The 15377-nt window shown below is 37.7% G+C and overlaps 1 protein-coding gene across 1 annotated transcript; it reads right to left on the bottom strand.

Annotated features, from left to right (window-relative positions):
* Positions 1 to 31: 31 nt before the first annotated feature.
* On the bottom strand, positions 32 to 14656 carry LOC133522179 (casein kinase I). Its single transcript, XM_061857410.1, has 8 exons — positions 14290 to 14656; positions 13867 to 13977; positions 10701 to 10893; positions 9333 to 9475; positions 7936 to 8138; positions 6049 to 6208; positions 4840 to 4920; positions 32 to 3172 (listed from the first exon to the last, which is right to left on the bottom strand). Exons 1-8 carry the CDS (start codon positions 14363 to 14365, stop codon positions 3114 to 3116), a joined length of 1026 nt encoding a protein of 341 aa, XP_061713394.1. The 5' UTR covers positions 14366 to 14656; the 3' UTR covers positions 32 to 3113.
* Between the last annotated feature and the right edge of the window lie 721 nt (positions 14657 to 15377).

Below are 15377 nucleotides of genomic sequence, written 5' to 3'. Positions count from 1 at the left end.
TATCATATATAAATTAAAGAAACACGCTGTATACTCGAAGAAATATAATTGTTGTTACTAGTTTTAGATAGTGAAGGAATATTCAGTTCAAATAATTTGTTAAGAAGTTTGTATCTATCTAAATGCGGCAGTACTAGATAAATCGCGTCGTCGTTACATAATGTAGGTAATATGATTGCACAGTACTTCACAGGTCTATCGATCGATCGGCACCCATGCGAAGGTCCCTCACATGAGTGAGACATATAAACAGTTAAGTCATTTTGCCCGTCGGATTGCCTGTACGTTGCAAGACGACTTTTTTTCTCAGTTATAATTACATTGATTTATCGGAGGTTAGTTACAATAATTTTGTCTGAGCGCTGCAATTCTCGGGCGTAAGCGATCGACAGAGCATTACAACAACGAATTTAAATCAATAATATTTACACGCAGCACGTAACAGGCTACTACACAGAATTAGACGCAATCAAAGGTGTGTACAATAACAGCAAAATAATTTGGAAGGCATTAAACGCTACAACAGTTATGTATTTACCACTATTACCTAAGATATTGTAAAAAACAGTGTGTCAGCTTATCTAAGTTTCTTATATTATTATATACAAAATTAAGTCCAAATCTTTCGTCTGTTGTAACGCACTCTTACATAATGCGGGTACGGCGGTGCCGTGATGTCACTGGAAATATAGCCCTCGTATTGCACGAAAGACGTCTCGCATTTAACAAAATTAGACTTTAGAGTCTTATTAATAATAGTTAAGGTCGACGTCTTGGTGAAATACAAGGACTATAAGAGTTTTTCTATGAACTCTCCATACGCAGTACATTCGGCATCGCCCTTGTTAATAAAATGGACAACAGATATCATGAACTACATAGTATATTAACATAAGAATTAGTAACACAATATCATAAAACTTATTTGGATATTTTATTCACGCACTTCTCGACTACAAAATATCTACGAAAAACATTGAGTTATGTTAAACTTTGATACCGTTCGAAAACAATGAGAGATGAGTACCAAAGAATTAGTTAGCGTCAGGAATATATTCAATGTTTCAGAACACACTGGCTGACAAAAATAGTTCATCAGCCCCCCACAATTACGAGTACTGGAGTTTTTATTGGCAGTGACAGATAGGTACCTCGTCAATGTGTCTCCCATTCACCGACTGTTTACCTAAATAAAAAATGCCAATACATACCCTGTCGTTTCAACTAAAATATACATGCAGCCAAAACGTGCAAGATTACCGTTCAAAGTAAAATCATTATTCAGGGTTAGGACTCGAAGTGCTCGTCATTAGGATATCCACTATACATAATGATTTAAAAACTAAACGCTTAATATCTTGAAACTTTTTTTAACCCAACACAAGTCTAATTATAATATTTACATAAAATTGAACCTATTCTCAGTCACATAAAAAAAGTGTGGTCCATTCTGGTTCACTCGTCTTTTCAGTATGATTAAATGATACATCCGTCGCATGAACATACTGATAGCGCACAATATCGTTTACACGCGGTTCTTATGATATATTTACAAATTTCGTTCTATATAATTGGCGGTGAGCGGAATCTTTTGCTTGATGAAAATTAAAAAAAAAAACAGATTAATATTGCACAACTTACTTTATATGTTGTTTAAACAAAAGTAGGTAAATAGGGAAGTTTTGGATTATGAAAGTAAGATGCAGTGAAACGCATTTAAAAATTAGGCGAGTGTCATTAAATATCAAAGAAAAAAACCGCGCAAGATTGTAAGGGGATTAGAATTAAGTATTTAGGAACGGAAAAAAACAAATTAGTGTACTAACTTTTAAGGACCAATTATTTATACGTAAATACAAGGCGTTTAGGATATTGTACATTCATTAATTGTCTAGGTTAAAGATTTGGTAACCACTTCACGAGTCAGAACAATCGAAGAACAAATCGTCAATTTGGTAATCAAGATGAGATCATGAAGTTTTTGTTCTGTAACTAGAAACAATGTGGTTTTTTGAATTCATCATGTTGTAGATAAGTGTAGACATACGGAATACAAAACATAAATCCAATTCAAGTGAAATTCACTACCGCAATTAATAGTCAAATTGAATTTAGAAAAACGTGTCATTTGAAAGACGATAAACTTGCAGTTTATTAGCTATTCATTTTATTTTTTAATAAAACCTCAAAGCGTTTTTTTTTATAGTTGGCTAGAAAAAGGTACAACAGTATGTTAGACTTCATGCGAAGATTAAAAGCAAAGGATATGAATAAATAAACATGGAAGACTGTTTCTTAACAGCAAAATCAATTTCAACCGCTTCAAATTATTCTCGAGTCAACCACTTAACTCTCGGCCAGTTCGGGCGTGCTACAAAAGAAAACTTTCGGCTCACCCGTACAGACCGTTGCCCTCGGAACATTAAATAAAATGAAATAGTCATTCGGGGGCGCGACAAACTTATCATATTGCACTATAATACTTTCGGGACGCGGTCTTTCTGTCGGGGAATATTTCATTTGGCGGGAGATCATCGATGTCCTCGGCCGGCGGCCCAAGAGGATCAGATGTCGCACTACAATATAACATGCGCCTCGAGGCCCGGCCACCCGCAGGGCGATCCGGCCGCCTCTACTACATTACAACTGAGCATAAAATAACACGTCTAAAAGTGTGAAATTGTCTTTCCTAAAACTGTTTCTCCATACAATTTAATTAAATTGAAATCGGCTCAATCAATAAAAAAAATTGTTTGCCAGCCAATCACGTGACATTCAAGATGTTAAATTAGAAAAATAAATAAATCAATACTTTCCCATTCATCTTCATATCTGATCCGGCAAAGCGTTAAGAGATCCGATACATAACCAAATGAAGATATTTTATACTCTTCATTATATACAAAAAGCAAAATCACTCCACATATCAAACAGCAAGCATTTTCGAACGTAACGACCGGCAGACGGGGGCCGGACGATAAAAGGAATAAAATCGTCAATTTCACACTTAAAGATCCGGTAGGTCTCGCGAGCGGGCGGCCGCCGTTTAAATAATGAACATTACAAGGAGGACGCATACAGAACGTGAGTGTACCCGCGGCCCGCGCCGCCCCTCACCGCCACTCCGAGATGGCCGCCACCGTCGTGCTCGGCTGCCCCGCCGCGCCCGCCGCTGCAACACACCGCACACGTCAACAACTCGACAACTCAACAACAACATCGACGACCGAGGCCACTTCACTCTTCATTTCGTTACATACTATTTCAGCTTCCAAAGGTTCCGAAGCTCAAAAGATAAAATGGCAATACGAAACAATGAATCCTTTCTTAGTCTCTATTATTTTCAGATCCAAACCCCCACCGACTTTTATTGTTGTTTGGCAAGTACTGGCATTCCAAAACTGTCGAGACCGTATACAATAATACATTTACAATGACATGTTTTCGTCAAGTATTAAGTGAAATATATCCATACAAAATATCTATCAAACAAATAAAATTAAAATTTTCTTTTGAAAAATGAAACCATTCCATCAGTATTTTCTTATGACGTTGTCACGTTCAACTATCGTCAGTAAACCGACTTTACAGACAACCGTTTTTTTCTCAAGTATTGTAGCGCCACCTATTTATGGTTTTTTGTCGGACACTTTTTGGTATATGGAGTTTCTATTCCTTAACTCTACCTTCCATACTATACTTCGGCCAGTCTAAGATGGATCCTGTGACACTTCGAATGACGTTTCTTGTAGTGATGCAAAAGTATCGATAATTTTACCTTTTTTATAGCAATGGTTGTATTGTATAAACAGCCAAGACAGTCAAAACAAAGCAAAAAAAGGATCTAGTCACTCATTTGAGCTGGATTGACGTCATCTGTCACGATATAAATACAAATATTTACGTATTCAGATTCAGATTAAATGTTCAATAAGTAAATATTTTCTATATTTACATCTCCCGAAATATAAAACTACATTGTTTAAATGTCGAGTTTCCACACAATAACATGTTCAAAACAAATATACAGTGTTTTCGGCATATAAAAATATTGGGGTTATAGGTCGTTGTTACAAAGTTACATGTAACGAAAACGTCATTCGGAGTGTCACAGGACCCATCTTAGACCGGCCGAAGAATAAGAAATATGAATAAACTTTTAAATGAAAATGGGGGCTTAATTCTTATTTATGTTATGTCCATATCCACAACGGAATGTATTTAATCAACTTCAAATTGGAAAAGTTTATTAATGTTTTGTTTTTGTGGACTCCGATTTATTGAAGACAGCAGAGGTGGGCCTATTTCGAAAAACTTTTTTTAGTTTTATAGGGTACAACTTTACAGTTGGTCCCATTGTCATAACATTTTTACATAAACCACACAAATAAGTCAACTCTTTGAACACAATATTGACAGCAAATGATATGCATCAGAAACCAAGCGGAATGCACTAATAGACATTGGCCTTGATAGCCACTGTTTGACCGAACTGCTTTGTTTATCAGTTAGACTTAATATGAATAAGGCGAGTTTCGTTTTGCAAACTTAAACAAGATGTATGGCGTTTTGGGTATTGTGCCATTTTCGTATTAAAAGGAGAAAATTATGTTAACCCTTACTTTCGGAATCAAAACGACTCGAGCTCTAATCGGTCACTTTATTTGCGTTTGCCCAACGTGATGCCCTTGCAACTGAGGGATTATCACTAAAAGGGGCATTGACGTGCCGACCCGGGCCCTTCCTGCGCCCAGGAATAAAGAAACCAAAATGCCGGTTTAATTACAAAGGTGCATTTTGTTTTTTTTTTTTTTTTTTTTTTTAATTTGAATTACTTACTTGTTTCTTGTTCTTGATTTGGTTCATGACGACGAAGCGTGCGGTCGTTGGCTGCCGCCTGGTAGTTGCCGCGTTGGCCTCCTATTGTTTAAATAAATTATGTACAAGTTCGTCTTGGTAATCAAACAGTTATTATATACTTGTTAGGGTGGTATTCCACCTGTCCAATTTCTTAGTCCAATGTGTATTTGCATCTCACATTTTGCTTAATGAGAGAGTGAGAAGCAATGCCAATTGGTCTAAGAAATTGCGCAGATGGAGTACCACCCTTAGAAACCACGATTTCAGAGGAAAAAAACGCGACCATGTAAGGCCATATGGAAAGAATTATTGAAGTGATACAACATAGTAGGAGCACCTCAGTTTTAATTAAATTAAATAGATAGAAAATCCTGTAGCATTAGCATTCCCGCAACTATTGGTATATATAATGAAACTAGGCGAATTCCATTTCGTTTATATGACATTTTAGTCTTTAAATATCAGGAATACACTGTTAAAAACTTTCGGGGTCCTAGAGAGCACTGTGTTTATCGAAATTATGTATAATATACACATACATCATTCTTAAATTTAAAAGGCAAGCTTCCTATAAAATAAAGGACGCTTGGCGTAGAACCAAAAGTGGGTGGACTCCACTGTCTGCGGCTGAGGTGCGGAAGCCTAAAGCGTCCAGCATATGATGCAAGTCTGCCTTATAATGCGCTAAGTTGCCGGTCCTCCTGAAGACCCTGAGCGACGAAGCCATAAAGTGGCTGACTGGTCTTTGTCTCGACATTTAATTACTATATTTATATTTGTACAGATATGTTGCCATACAATTACATAATAAATCAAGAAACCATATTTTGTCATATTGATGATTTTTGGGCCAAAGAAGCCTATAATGAAATGACTGATCATTACAGTTGTGAAGTTTACGTTTTGCTATCTTAGTAAACAATAGTAAATCGTTTAGTTTAGTGTTCAACGAGATATTACGTTTTGATTTTATCCGTTAACCTGTTGTCTGTGATGCTGATAGTGGTCAAACCTTGGTTCTGCTGTATAGATCATGTATAAACCAGAAAAAATCGATCTCGAATAAAATGCAAAAAGATGAGCAAAATTTCGGTCAGGATGCTGATAATACACAGACAAGAGGTTAAAACATCTGTTCGTGTAAGTTCTACTGTCCATAGGCTCCCAAATTACTTGTACACGACTTACCAAATTTGAGCATATTCCAGTCGAACACATAGTCGTAGGTGAAGCCCTGCCGGTGGAAGAGCGTGCGGAACAGCTGCCGCAGGTGGCTGTAGTCGGGCCGCTCCTCGAAGCGCAGCCGTCGGCAGTACTTCAGATATAGCTGGAACTCGATCGGGTGGTTCTGAAAATAGATGTTATAGGGTCAAATTGAGCGTAGTATTCTCGGCGTGAACCGATCGCATCAGACTAAGCTCCAAAAACTGACGTGGCCGAAACAGCCGCAAAGCTGAAGTGGGACAGGGCGGGACACGTTTGCCGTATACATGCCAAATGATTAGTGGGCTAAATCAACCAGCAAATGGGCCCCACAAAACCGAACCTGAGGTCGCGGCAAACCTCGACGGCGTTGGCGAGATTACCTTGACGCTATTCTATTCTATAAATAAATTAGGTCAAATTCGATAGGCGGCAAAATCGTTGGTACTAATGCTTCTTGTCTCAGTACATATTTAAGAAAAGAGAAATGTCTTACTGAGAATTCTTATTTTATTCCAATAGTCAGAAAAAAAGAGGTCCTACATTATTCCTCCAGGTCCTCATGTTTAGTACGTGCACGGGATAACTTATTTCCATACAAAAAAGTGGGACATTATTTATTGGTTAGATAGAAATTACAAACAATTCAAACTAATAAAAATACGGATTGTTTACACTTTAGCATTGTAATTAAAACAGTTGCGCCATTGAACGACATACTACTGAGGACCTAAACTAAACATCTCTCAATTTGAAACCAACATAAGCCAAAATGATGCGAGAAAAGTCGCACACCACCTATTTTCATGTTGGAACCTCTAGCATACAAGCAAAACTAGACTAAACTAATTAAAAATAGCTTATGGAGTTTTAAGCTGCCCAAAGCCTTTTTATTTAATTAACCGATTGCAATAAACAACCAAAATCAATGAATTACAGTAAACATATATGCTTTTCAAATCATGAGGGCACCCATAATCGTTGGTAACCACACCTAGGTACCCTGTGCCTGCAACCATAACTTTCCTGTGTTAAGTCTTTTAGGGTTCCGTAGCCAAATGGCAAAAAACGGAACCCTTATAGATTCGTCCGTTTTTTCCGAAACTATAAGAGCTATACTGTTCAAACTTGGTAAGTAGATGTATTCTATGAACCGCATTAAGATTTTTACACAAAAATAGAAAAAAAAAACAATAAATTTTGGGGGCTCCCCATACTTAGAACTGAAACTCAAAAAATCTTTTTTCATCAAACCCATACGTGTGGGGTATCTATGGATAGGTCTTCAAAAATGATATTTAGGTTTCTAAAATATTTTTTTTCTGAACTGAATAGTTTGCGCGAGAGACACTTCCAAAGTGAAAAAATGTGTCCCCCCCCCCCCCCCTGTAACTTCTAAAATAACAGAATGAAAAATCCAAAAAAATATATGATATACATTACCATGCAAACTTCCACCGAAAATTAGTTTGAACGAGATCTAGTAAGTAGTTTTTTTTTAATACGTAATAAAATAAAATATTTTTTTTTTGTCAAACCCATACGTGTGGGGTATCTATGGACAGGTCTTCAAAAATGATATTTAGGTTTCTAATATCATTTTTTTCTTAACTGAATAGTTTGCGCGAGAGACACTTCCAAAGTGAAAAAATGTGTGTCCCCCCTGTAACTTCTAAAATAACAGAATGAAAAATCTAAAAAAATATATGATATATTGAACGAGATCTAGTCAGTAGTTTTTTTTAATACGTGATAAATGTTACGGAACCCTTCATGGGCGAGTCCGACTCGCACTTGGCCGCTTTTATTTATATAGCAGTTCGTTCTAAGCCTTAAAGGGCAGCCGATTTACTTATTAATTACTACACTTACTTTACATAGCTCGTCAAAGGGCGTGGACAGTTTCTTCTCGGATATTCTCTCATACTTCTGGCGCTTGGTGGCGGCCTTGAGCCCCTGCCAAGGCAGACTGCCGCGGTTGAAGTACATGAGCACGTAGCCCAGCGACTCCAGGTCGTCGCGGCGCGACTGCTCGATGCCCAGGTGAGTGTTGATGGATGCATACCTTGCGGTACCTGGCAAAATAAAATGTTAGCATTGACTAGTAACAAAGGCGAGGTGATTTGGGGGGGGGGGGGGGAGGTAGTATATATGGCTGATGGTCAAGGGGGCATATTATTTAATGACGCCATCTAGTTTTAAGATTTAAACCTTTTTTGCGGGCTAATATGCTTAAAATCTACTTTTGTGACTAACTGTCCTAACGCGTCCTCGGTCAAGTCCAATTTAATGTTTCCAAATTATAAATAGCAGTAGGGTCGCAGTTTACTAACGAATATCTAAGGAAACTTATGATTTACATGCGTGCCGATGCTTGGCAAGCGTCAGGGACGCAGTTATACGTTAGGGCTCCTCTACACGATGGCCCAGCGTGGCGCTGGGCCATCGTGTAGAGGAGCCATTAGATAGCAAGCGATGTTGCTATCTAATTCCACCGCATAGCTGCGTCCCTGACGCTTGCCAAGTCTCGGCACGCATCTAAATCAGGCTTAATGCATCACTTAGGCGGTCATTACACTGAATGCCGATCTTTGAGCGACACAGCGCTATGCGCATATTATAGCGACATCCCGCTCGCACATCAAGGACGTGCGAATCGCATCCAGTGTGATAACCGCCATATGGTTAAAAAATATAAATAAGGTAGTGCATTAGATAGCAAGCGATGTTGCTATCTAATTCCACCGCATAGCTGCGTCCCTGACGCTTGCCAAGTCTCGGCACGCATCTAAATCAGGCTTAATGCATCACTTAGGTGGTCATTACACTGAATGCCGATCTTTGAGCGACACAGCGCTATGCGCATATTATAGCGACATCCCGCTCGCACATCAGGGACGTGCGAATCGCATCCAGTGTGATAACCGCCATATGGTTAAAAAATATAAATAAGGTAGTGCATCAAGTGAATGTAATACAGGAGTTTCATTATATTTAAAACTATGAAAACAGCGTTTTTTTTTTTTTCAAAAATTTAATACGAGCTTCATTCTGATTCTAACAGCCCCAAACAGAATTAGTTTCATTATAGACCTTACCATATAAATTGACGATTGATTAATAGATGATACCTTAACATTGAATCTGAAGTTCAATAGGCAGGTCCACATAGAGCAAACATACGCGAGAGGCAATTTTTATTAGACATCAGACAGGTGAAACTGTATAACATGTTACATAGGGTTAACTACCACATCTGTTTTACATACCTGTTAAGTTCTTGTTTTCTCTGTATGGGATATGCTGCAGAGTGCGTGGGTCTTTGTACTTCTTTGCTAAGCCGAAATCTATTATATACACTAAATTCCCTTTTTTACCTAATCCCATCAAAAAGTTATCTGGTTTGATATCTCTGTAAAGAAAAAATAAAAATATAATTACTGTTTTGAATCAAAATACAAAGAACATTTTCTAAAACTTTTATTAAGACTACTATGGCAGGATCATCATCTTAGCAAAATTAATGCATCATTCCATTAGCTCTTTCGGTGCCGGGCGCCCTGTTTCCAGTACAAAATGAACACACTATTGTGTTCTTGGCAGTGAATGTGTTAAATTGATACCTCAATTAGCCTAAACATTTGCGACCACTGCCAGTAAAACATCCCACTTTGTCGCTTGCCATAAGGATGCCTCATCAGGTTATTTGTATAAATATACAAGCAAATTTCATCCTTATGGCAACCAACAAAGTGGGGCGTTTTGCCAGCTATGGTCAAATTTTATTTACCTTATGAGTGCCTAAGTTAATACTCATACTAATAAAAATCATAATTAACATTTTTACAAAGTGCAGTAGATTTAAACATAAGAACATGGATGATAGCTGTACTAATACACGCGGAGTACTGTATGTTATATTATTTACATATTTGATTTTGTAAGATCATGGCCGTAGAATTCTTTATGGTCGTAGAAAGCCTGCTTGATTAGCCAACTCTTCAGTTTTGTTTTGAAGATTGTGTTGCTGTGTGTGTTAACTATTTCGTTGGGTAGATGATTGTATACCTTCGGACCCATAATGTGCACGAGTTTGGCTGGCTTGGCCAGCTTGTGCGACACGGCTGGGGGTCTTCTCCCATTGTAAGTTTATAACTTATAACCCAAAATTTCCATTAGCCATTATTGCTGCCTAGGTATGTCAAGTCAAAATCATATGAAATGAGACCCGTAAATTTATAAATCATACCTCGACACTGAGTCTATTATATATTTATTACCATGTACCTATACAACACATGTGATACCATTTATTACTACTTTATACTAATTTATTAAAGTGCGTAAGAGAACCAAGTTATCAATAACCCTAGTTGACCTGCAATGTGCACAAATGTATTGCCATTACCAGAGATAACATAGTCTATGGCCTAAAGGTACTTTATTTTTTTTAACAGTAATTTACCAGCAACTAAACACTATTTTTTTATTAATTACTATTAGGCGGGTCCACACAGACCGAGCATTCGCCCGAGTCAGGTGCTCGCGCACAAAATGGCCAGTGTGGATGAGCATCATGCGCCCGAGGCACGTCTGCACTGGCACTATAAAATGGCAAATATTATTATAATACAAACCTATGGATGAAATTCCTGTAATGTATGTCTTCAATACGAGTAATCAGCTGATCAGCTAGGAGGAGAACAGTCTTGAGGGAGAAGCGGCGAGAGCAGAAGTTAAACAAGTCTTCTAAGGATGGGCCTAACAGCTCCATTACCATAACATTGTAGTCGCCTTCCGACCCACACCATTTGATAGCAGGAATACCAACTAAAGGGAAAAATAATGATTAACAGGTGCCATCATATATATTTAGTAAAAAAAAAATACTACCTACTGGTATTCAAAATAAAAACTATTAAGGGATTGATATTTTGGCAATATAATAATACTTGTATAAGCTAGTATGAATATGAGTTGAATTTTATTGCTAATGCCGACTCCATAGCCAGTGCCGGATTAAGACATTTTGGTGCCCTAAGCATTTCTAGACCATGGTGCCCCCTCATCAAGATTACATTTAATTTTCTTGGTAAATTGAGTGACGTTTATTGCCGCATTGCTCCTGAGAATAGAATTTTCAATCCGTCACATCATTTTATCACGGAAATTGACAGTACTGCAGCAGTAATGTTCCAAGAGTAGGTAAGGTGAAGTGTAAGCAAATTCGAAGACCGTGCTTCGCATAAGTCCGGAGGCCGAGCCAACCATTGTCCAAGTGTAAGCGAAGACGTAAGACATAGGCCGTTCTCCGCACAGGGTTTTGCAACCTCTAGAGCTTTCCTGCGAAGCTCATTCATGTGAGGGCAAAGGCCGAGCTTCAGTAGGGGCTTAACCATTGGCCATTGGTTCTTATCAGAACAAGTACCAATGGCCACAAATGTCTTAAATAGCAAATTATTGTTTACGAAAACGGGACTTAATAGGGTAAGTTTTAAAATGACCTCTGACCAGACGTTTCAAGGACGGCGTTGTCCCCACGGTTTCGGAGAAGACTGTGTAAAGTCGACATCATTATTTTGACGTTGGAGGTAATTTTGGAACTTAATCAAACGCGATTAAGTCCCGTTTTCTTAAATAATAATGTGTCACAATTAGGCCAATACAATTAGATTTTTTCCACCTAAAAATACGTATAATCCGAGTTTGCTCCATTCCAGGAGATTTTCATTGTTACTCAAATAAACATTTTCATTTTCAAATCGAAAACGGTACGGCCGACGGAAAAATTGTTTTAATTACGAGTATTATTAAAATTGATATCAGAGGATCCAAAATGTAATTTAACTATGTTCTTGCATTAAAATATATTGATTGATTGATTGATTTAAGGTAGGTACCTTAATATGTATTCGTAGTAAATTGTAAAAAACCGGGCAAGTGCGAGTCGGACTCGCGCACGAAGGGTTCCGTACCATTTATGACGTATTAAAAAAACTACTTACTAGATCTCGTTCAAACCAATTTTCGGTGGAAGTTTGCATGGTAATGTATATCGTATATTTTTTTTCGATTTTTCATTCTGTTATTTTAGAAATTACGGGACACACACACACACACACACACACACACATTTTACCACTTTGGAAGTGTCTCTCGCGCAAAGTATTCAGTTTAGAAAAAAATGATATTAGAAACCTCAATATCATTTTTAAAGACCTATCCATAGATACCCCACACGTATGAGTTTGATGAAAAAAGATTTTTCGAGTTTCAGTTCTATGTATGGGGAACCCCCAAAATTTATTGTTTTTTTTCTATGTTTGTGTAAAAATCCAAATGCGGTTCATAGAATACATCTACTTACCAAGTTTGAACAGTATAGCTCTTATAGTTTCGGAAAAAAGTGGCGGTGACATAATCGGACAGACAGACGGACATGACGAATCTATAAGGGTTCCGTTTTTTGCCATTTGGCTACGGAACCCTAAAAAAGGTCGACATTATTTATTTTTGGTAAAATCATGTTAATAATCCGAAAACGCTTTCTTACCAGTGTCGGATCCACCATAATTTATAGGGAATTCCTTCTACATCGAGTGGTTTGGCAATCCAAAGGAAAAAATTATCTCCTAAGGATCCCAAAATGTATGCACACCTCCTGGGATAGAGTAAACTTGAATTATACGCATTTAGGACCAAATAAATGTATTAAAACAATTTCCAGCTTGCTGGGAATTAATTCCTCTAAACGCTATTTTTGGATCTAATTTGATTGGCCTAAATCGTGATGGTTTAAATCAGTGTATTTAAAGGCAAAGTCTAAGGCTGAATGCGATGAGCGTTCGATCGGCGCTTACGGATGAGGCCAAAGGTCGAGCTGGAAGAAAGCAAGGCTTGAATTTGACCAATGGCGAGGTATGACTAGCTGGACTTCCGCAGCGTCCGATTGCGGCGCGTTATCATATAATACAATCAATGGCGAGGTGTGAGCAAGGCAGCCCAGCTGCGAAAGAGGACAGCATGGATTTGGATCCATGGCCAAGCGAAAGTGAGGCAGTTTGCATAAAGTAAAAGGCCTGTGGCGTCGCATAAGACGTAACGCCGAACTGCAAAAGAGTGGCTTGAAATTGAACCTATGTAATCACGGTCCTCCTACTGCTCGGCCTTTGCCTTAACTCGAAAGCGCAACTTGATAAAGATGCTTTTATTGCCATGAGCTTTGATGGCCTCCGCGTAAGGTTGGGGATGTGCTTACGTGTCCTCACTCACTTAATCGTTGTTAGATGGGTACACACGTATCAAAAAGTTTCGTGTACATAAGTACTACACTTTGAGTGCGACGCTGATGCAGCCTGCGCGTTTTTTTTTTTCTACGATTTTGGTGCCCCCCTACACGTGGTGCCCTAAGCAAGTGCTTATTTTGCTTAATGGTTAATCCGGCACTGTCCATAGCTCGCTATTAGTCTTACCATGCGATAAAAACTCTGATGTCTATTCATGACTCTCGACAATCCTATTCCAATGATTTATACTGAAGTCTATAAGGTTCTGACTATAGTGTATTTGAAACAATGCTTTGTTTATATAGGGTTTATACCATATTCAACAAAAACTAACCAAAGTATGATGCTAACTATTAGGTAATTTTAATATCTCTGGACTAAAGTAGGTACTATCAAGACTGATCATATGGTCTGATTGAATAAAAAAAAAATAGCAAGCTATTATATTCTATGAAATTAAGTATAAATAGTATCTAAGTTAGCACATAATAAAGTACACCATCCGAGTTTTACTTACTTCCTCCTTGCATTAGTTTGTAAAATTTGCTTTCTATGTGTAGTTGTGGATGCCTTGTCTTGATGCATTCTAATTTGATAGCTACCTCTTCTCTAGTTACAATATTGGTGCCTGCAAGTAGAAATTCGTATGCTTAGTAACAGTAAACTTGCATTGAAGATTAAGTTCCATCTCAAAGTCAATGTAGAAGCTGAATACGTAGATTAGATTCAGCTGGGAAAAGATTTGCATATCAAGCTCATCATGGTTAAACAGAAACCCATTTGAATTTTAATATTCTCAAGCAAGGAATTACGATGACCTCAAGATTACATAGTATCTAACACAAAATGAAACAAGTAGTTATTTCGAAACAAAAAAAATCGCAGCTGGCCCACTATCATCAGTTTTTCTTTGTTTACAATAATCTCAGCTCTTACTTACCAAGGTATATATCTCCAAAAGACCCCGAACCGATCTTTCGACCCAGTCGGTATTTGTTACCGACTCGCAGTTCCATGTTGATTGTTCGTAGGAGATGAAATCACAATAATATCACTGACCACCGAATCATTACAGGACGGCCATATTGCGATAGACGCAGATCTGTATTCAGGTGAACTCAGTAATCTTGGGTGGAATTTGTTGCAGACTGTATTTGTTCGCAATCCTGGGATGTCAAAAAATATATAGAATAACGCATCAACAAAGTTAAATCTTTCTTTAATATACAAATTACTTATAAAATTTAGATTGAACCTATTCTACCTACACACGCACATGAGGAATTTAATTTTTATCTACGCTCTCTCTCTCAGATGGCTAGCTGTGGCAACATTGTAAGTAAAAAAATAATCCATGATAACTTTGGCGTCTTTAGCATAAAATAAATGTAATTATTCTAAATAGCAAATTAAATAGCTGAAGCAAATTATGTAGTATATAAGATATATTCATATAAATATGAAAACAATGTCTATGGTTTATGGCTGATTGGGCTAATTCCATTGTTGAGATCATTTATGAACTAAAGCAAATATGTCTATGGCTTAAATAGGCGCGAAGTTTGGAATAAGTCTGTGTATTTGCTTCCGTTAATAGATTTTCTAAGTAGTCTACTTGGGTTTTAGTTATGATGAGTTGTGATTATTTGAAATATAATTAAATTAGTTTGCTTAATATAAATTCACGTGGCACATCCGATGAGTCGGTTATTTAAGCACCTAAAAATTCAAATCTCGAAACTTTGCAAAACTTACGAACATTTGAAGGCCCACCGCCACCGCAATCATCGGAAAATCGTTATCTGGCTTCTTGCGTATTCGAGCGATAAAGAGACAGATAACGATTTTCGATTATTCGATATTGGCGGTAGAACTTCTGGGGGCCAACCGCGAAAACCGAAATACGCAAATTCCGCAGAGTTTCTCTTTTACTCTCACTAAGACGTAATTAGAGTAACAGAGAGAAATGCCCGCAATTGACAAAACTTCGATTTTCGCGGTTATAGCCCTGACTCCTCTTCTTCTTCT

This window comes from Cydia pomonella, chromosome 10 (genome assembly GCF_033807575.1).
Source record: "Cydia pomonella isolate Wapato2018A chromosome 10, ilCydPomo1, whole genome shotgun sequence".
NCBI classification, from domain to species: domain Eukaryota; kingdom Metazoa; phylum Arthropoda; class Insecta; order Lepidoptera; family Tortricidae; genus Cydia; species Cydia pomonella.
Note: the sequence above shows the minus strand (reverse complement) of the source record. Positions and strands in the feature narration are given on the sequence as shown.

What these genes read in the sequence shown, in the direction of transcription:
- LOC133522179 (XM_061857410.1), bottom strand. Translation starts at nt 14,365, where the DNA reads ATGGAACTGCGAGTCGGTAACAAATACCGACTGGGTCGAAAGATCGGT. An exon ending in CCTTTGACGAGCTATGTAAA is followed by an intron (nt 6,209 to 7,935) that starts GTAAGTGTAGTA and finishes ATCTATTTTCAG; the next exon opens with AACCACCCGATCGAGTTCCA. An exon ending in CTGGAATATGCTCAAATTTG is followed by an intron (nt 4,921 to 6,048) that starts GTAAGTCGTGTA and finishes TTTAAACAATAG; the next exon opens with GAGGCCAACGCGGCAACTAC.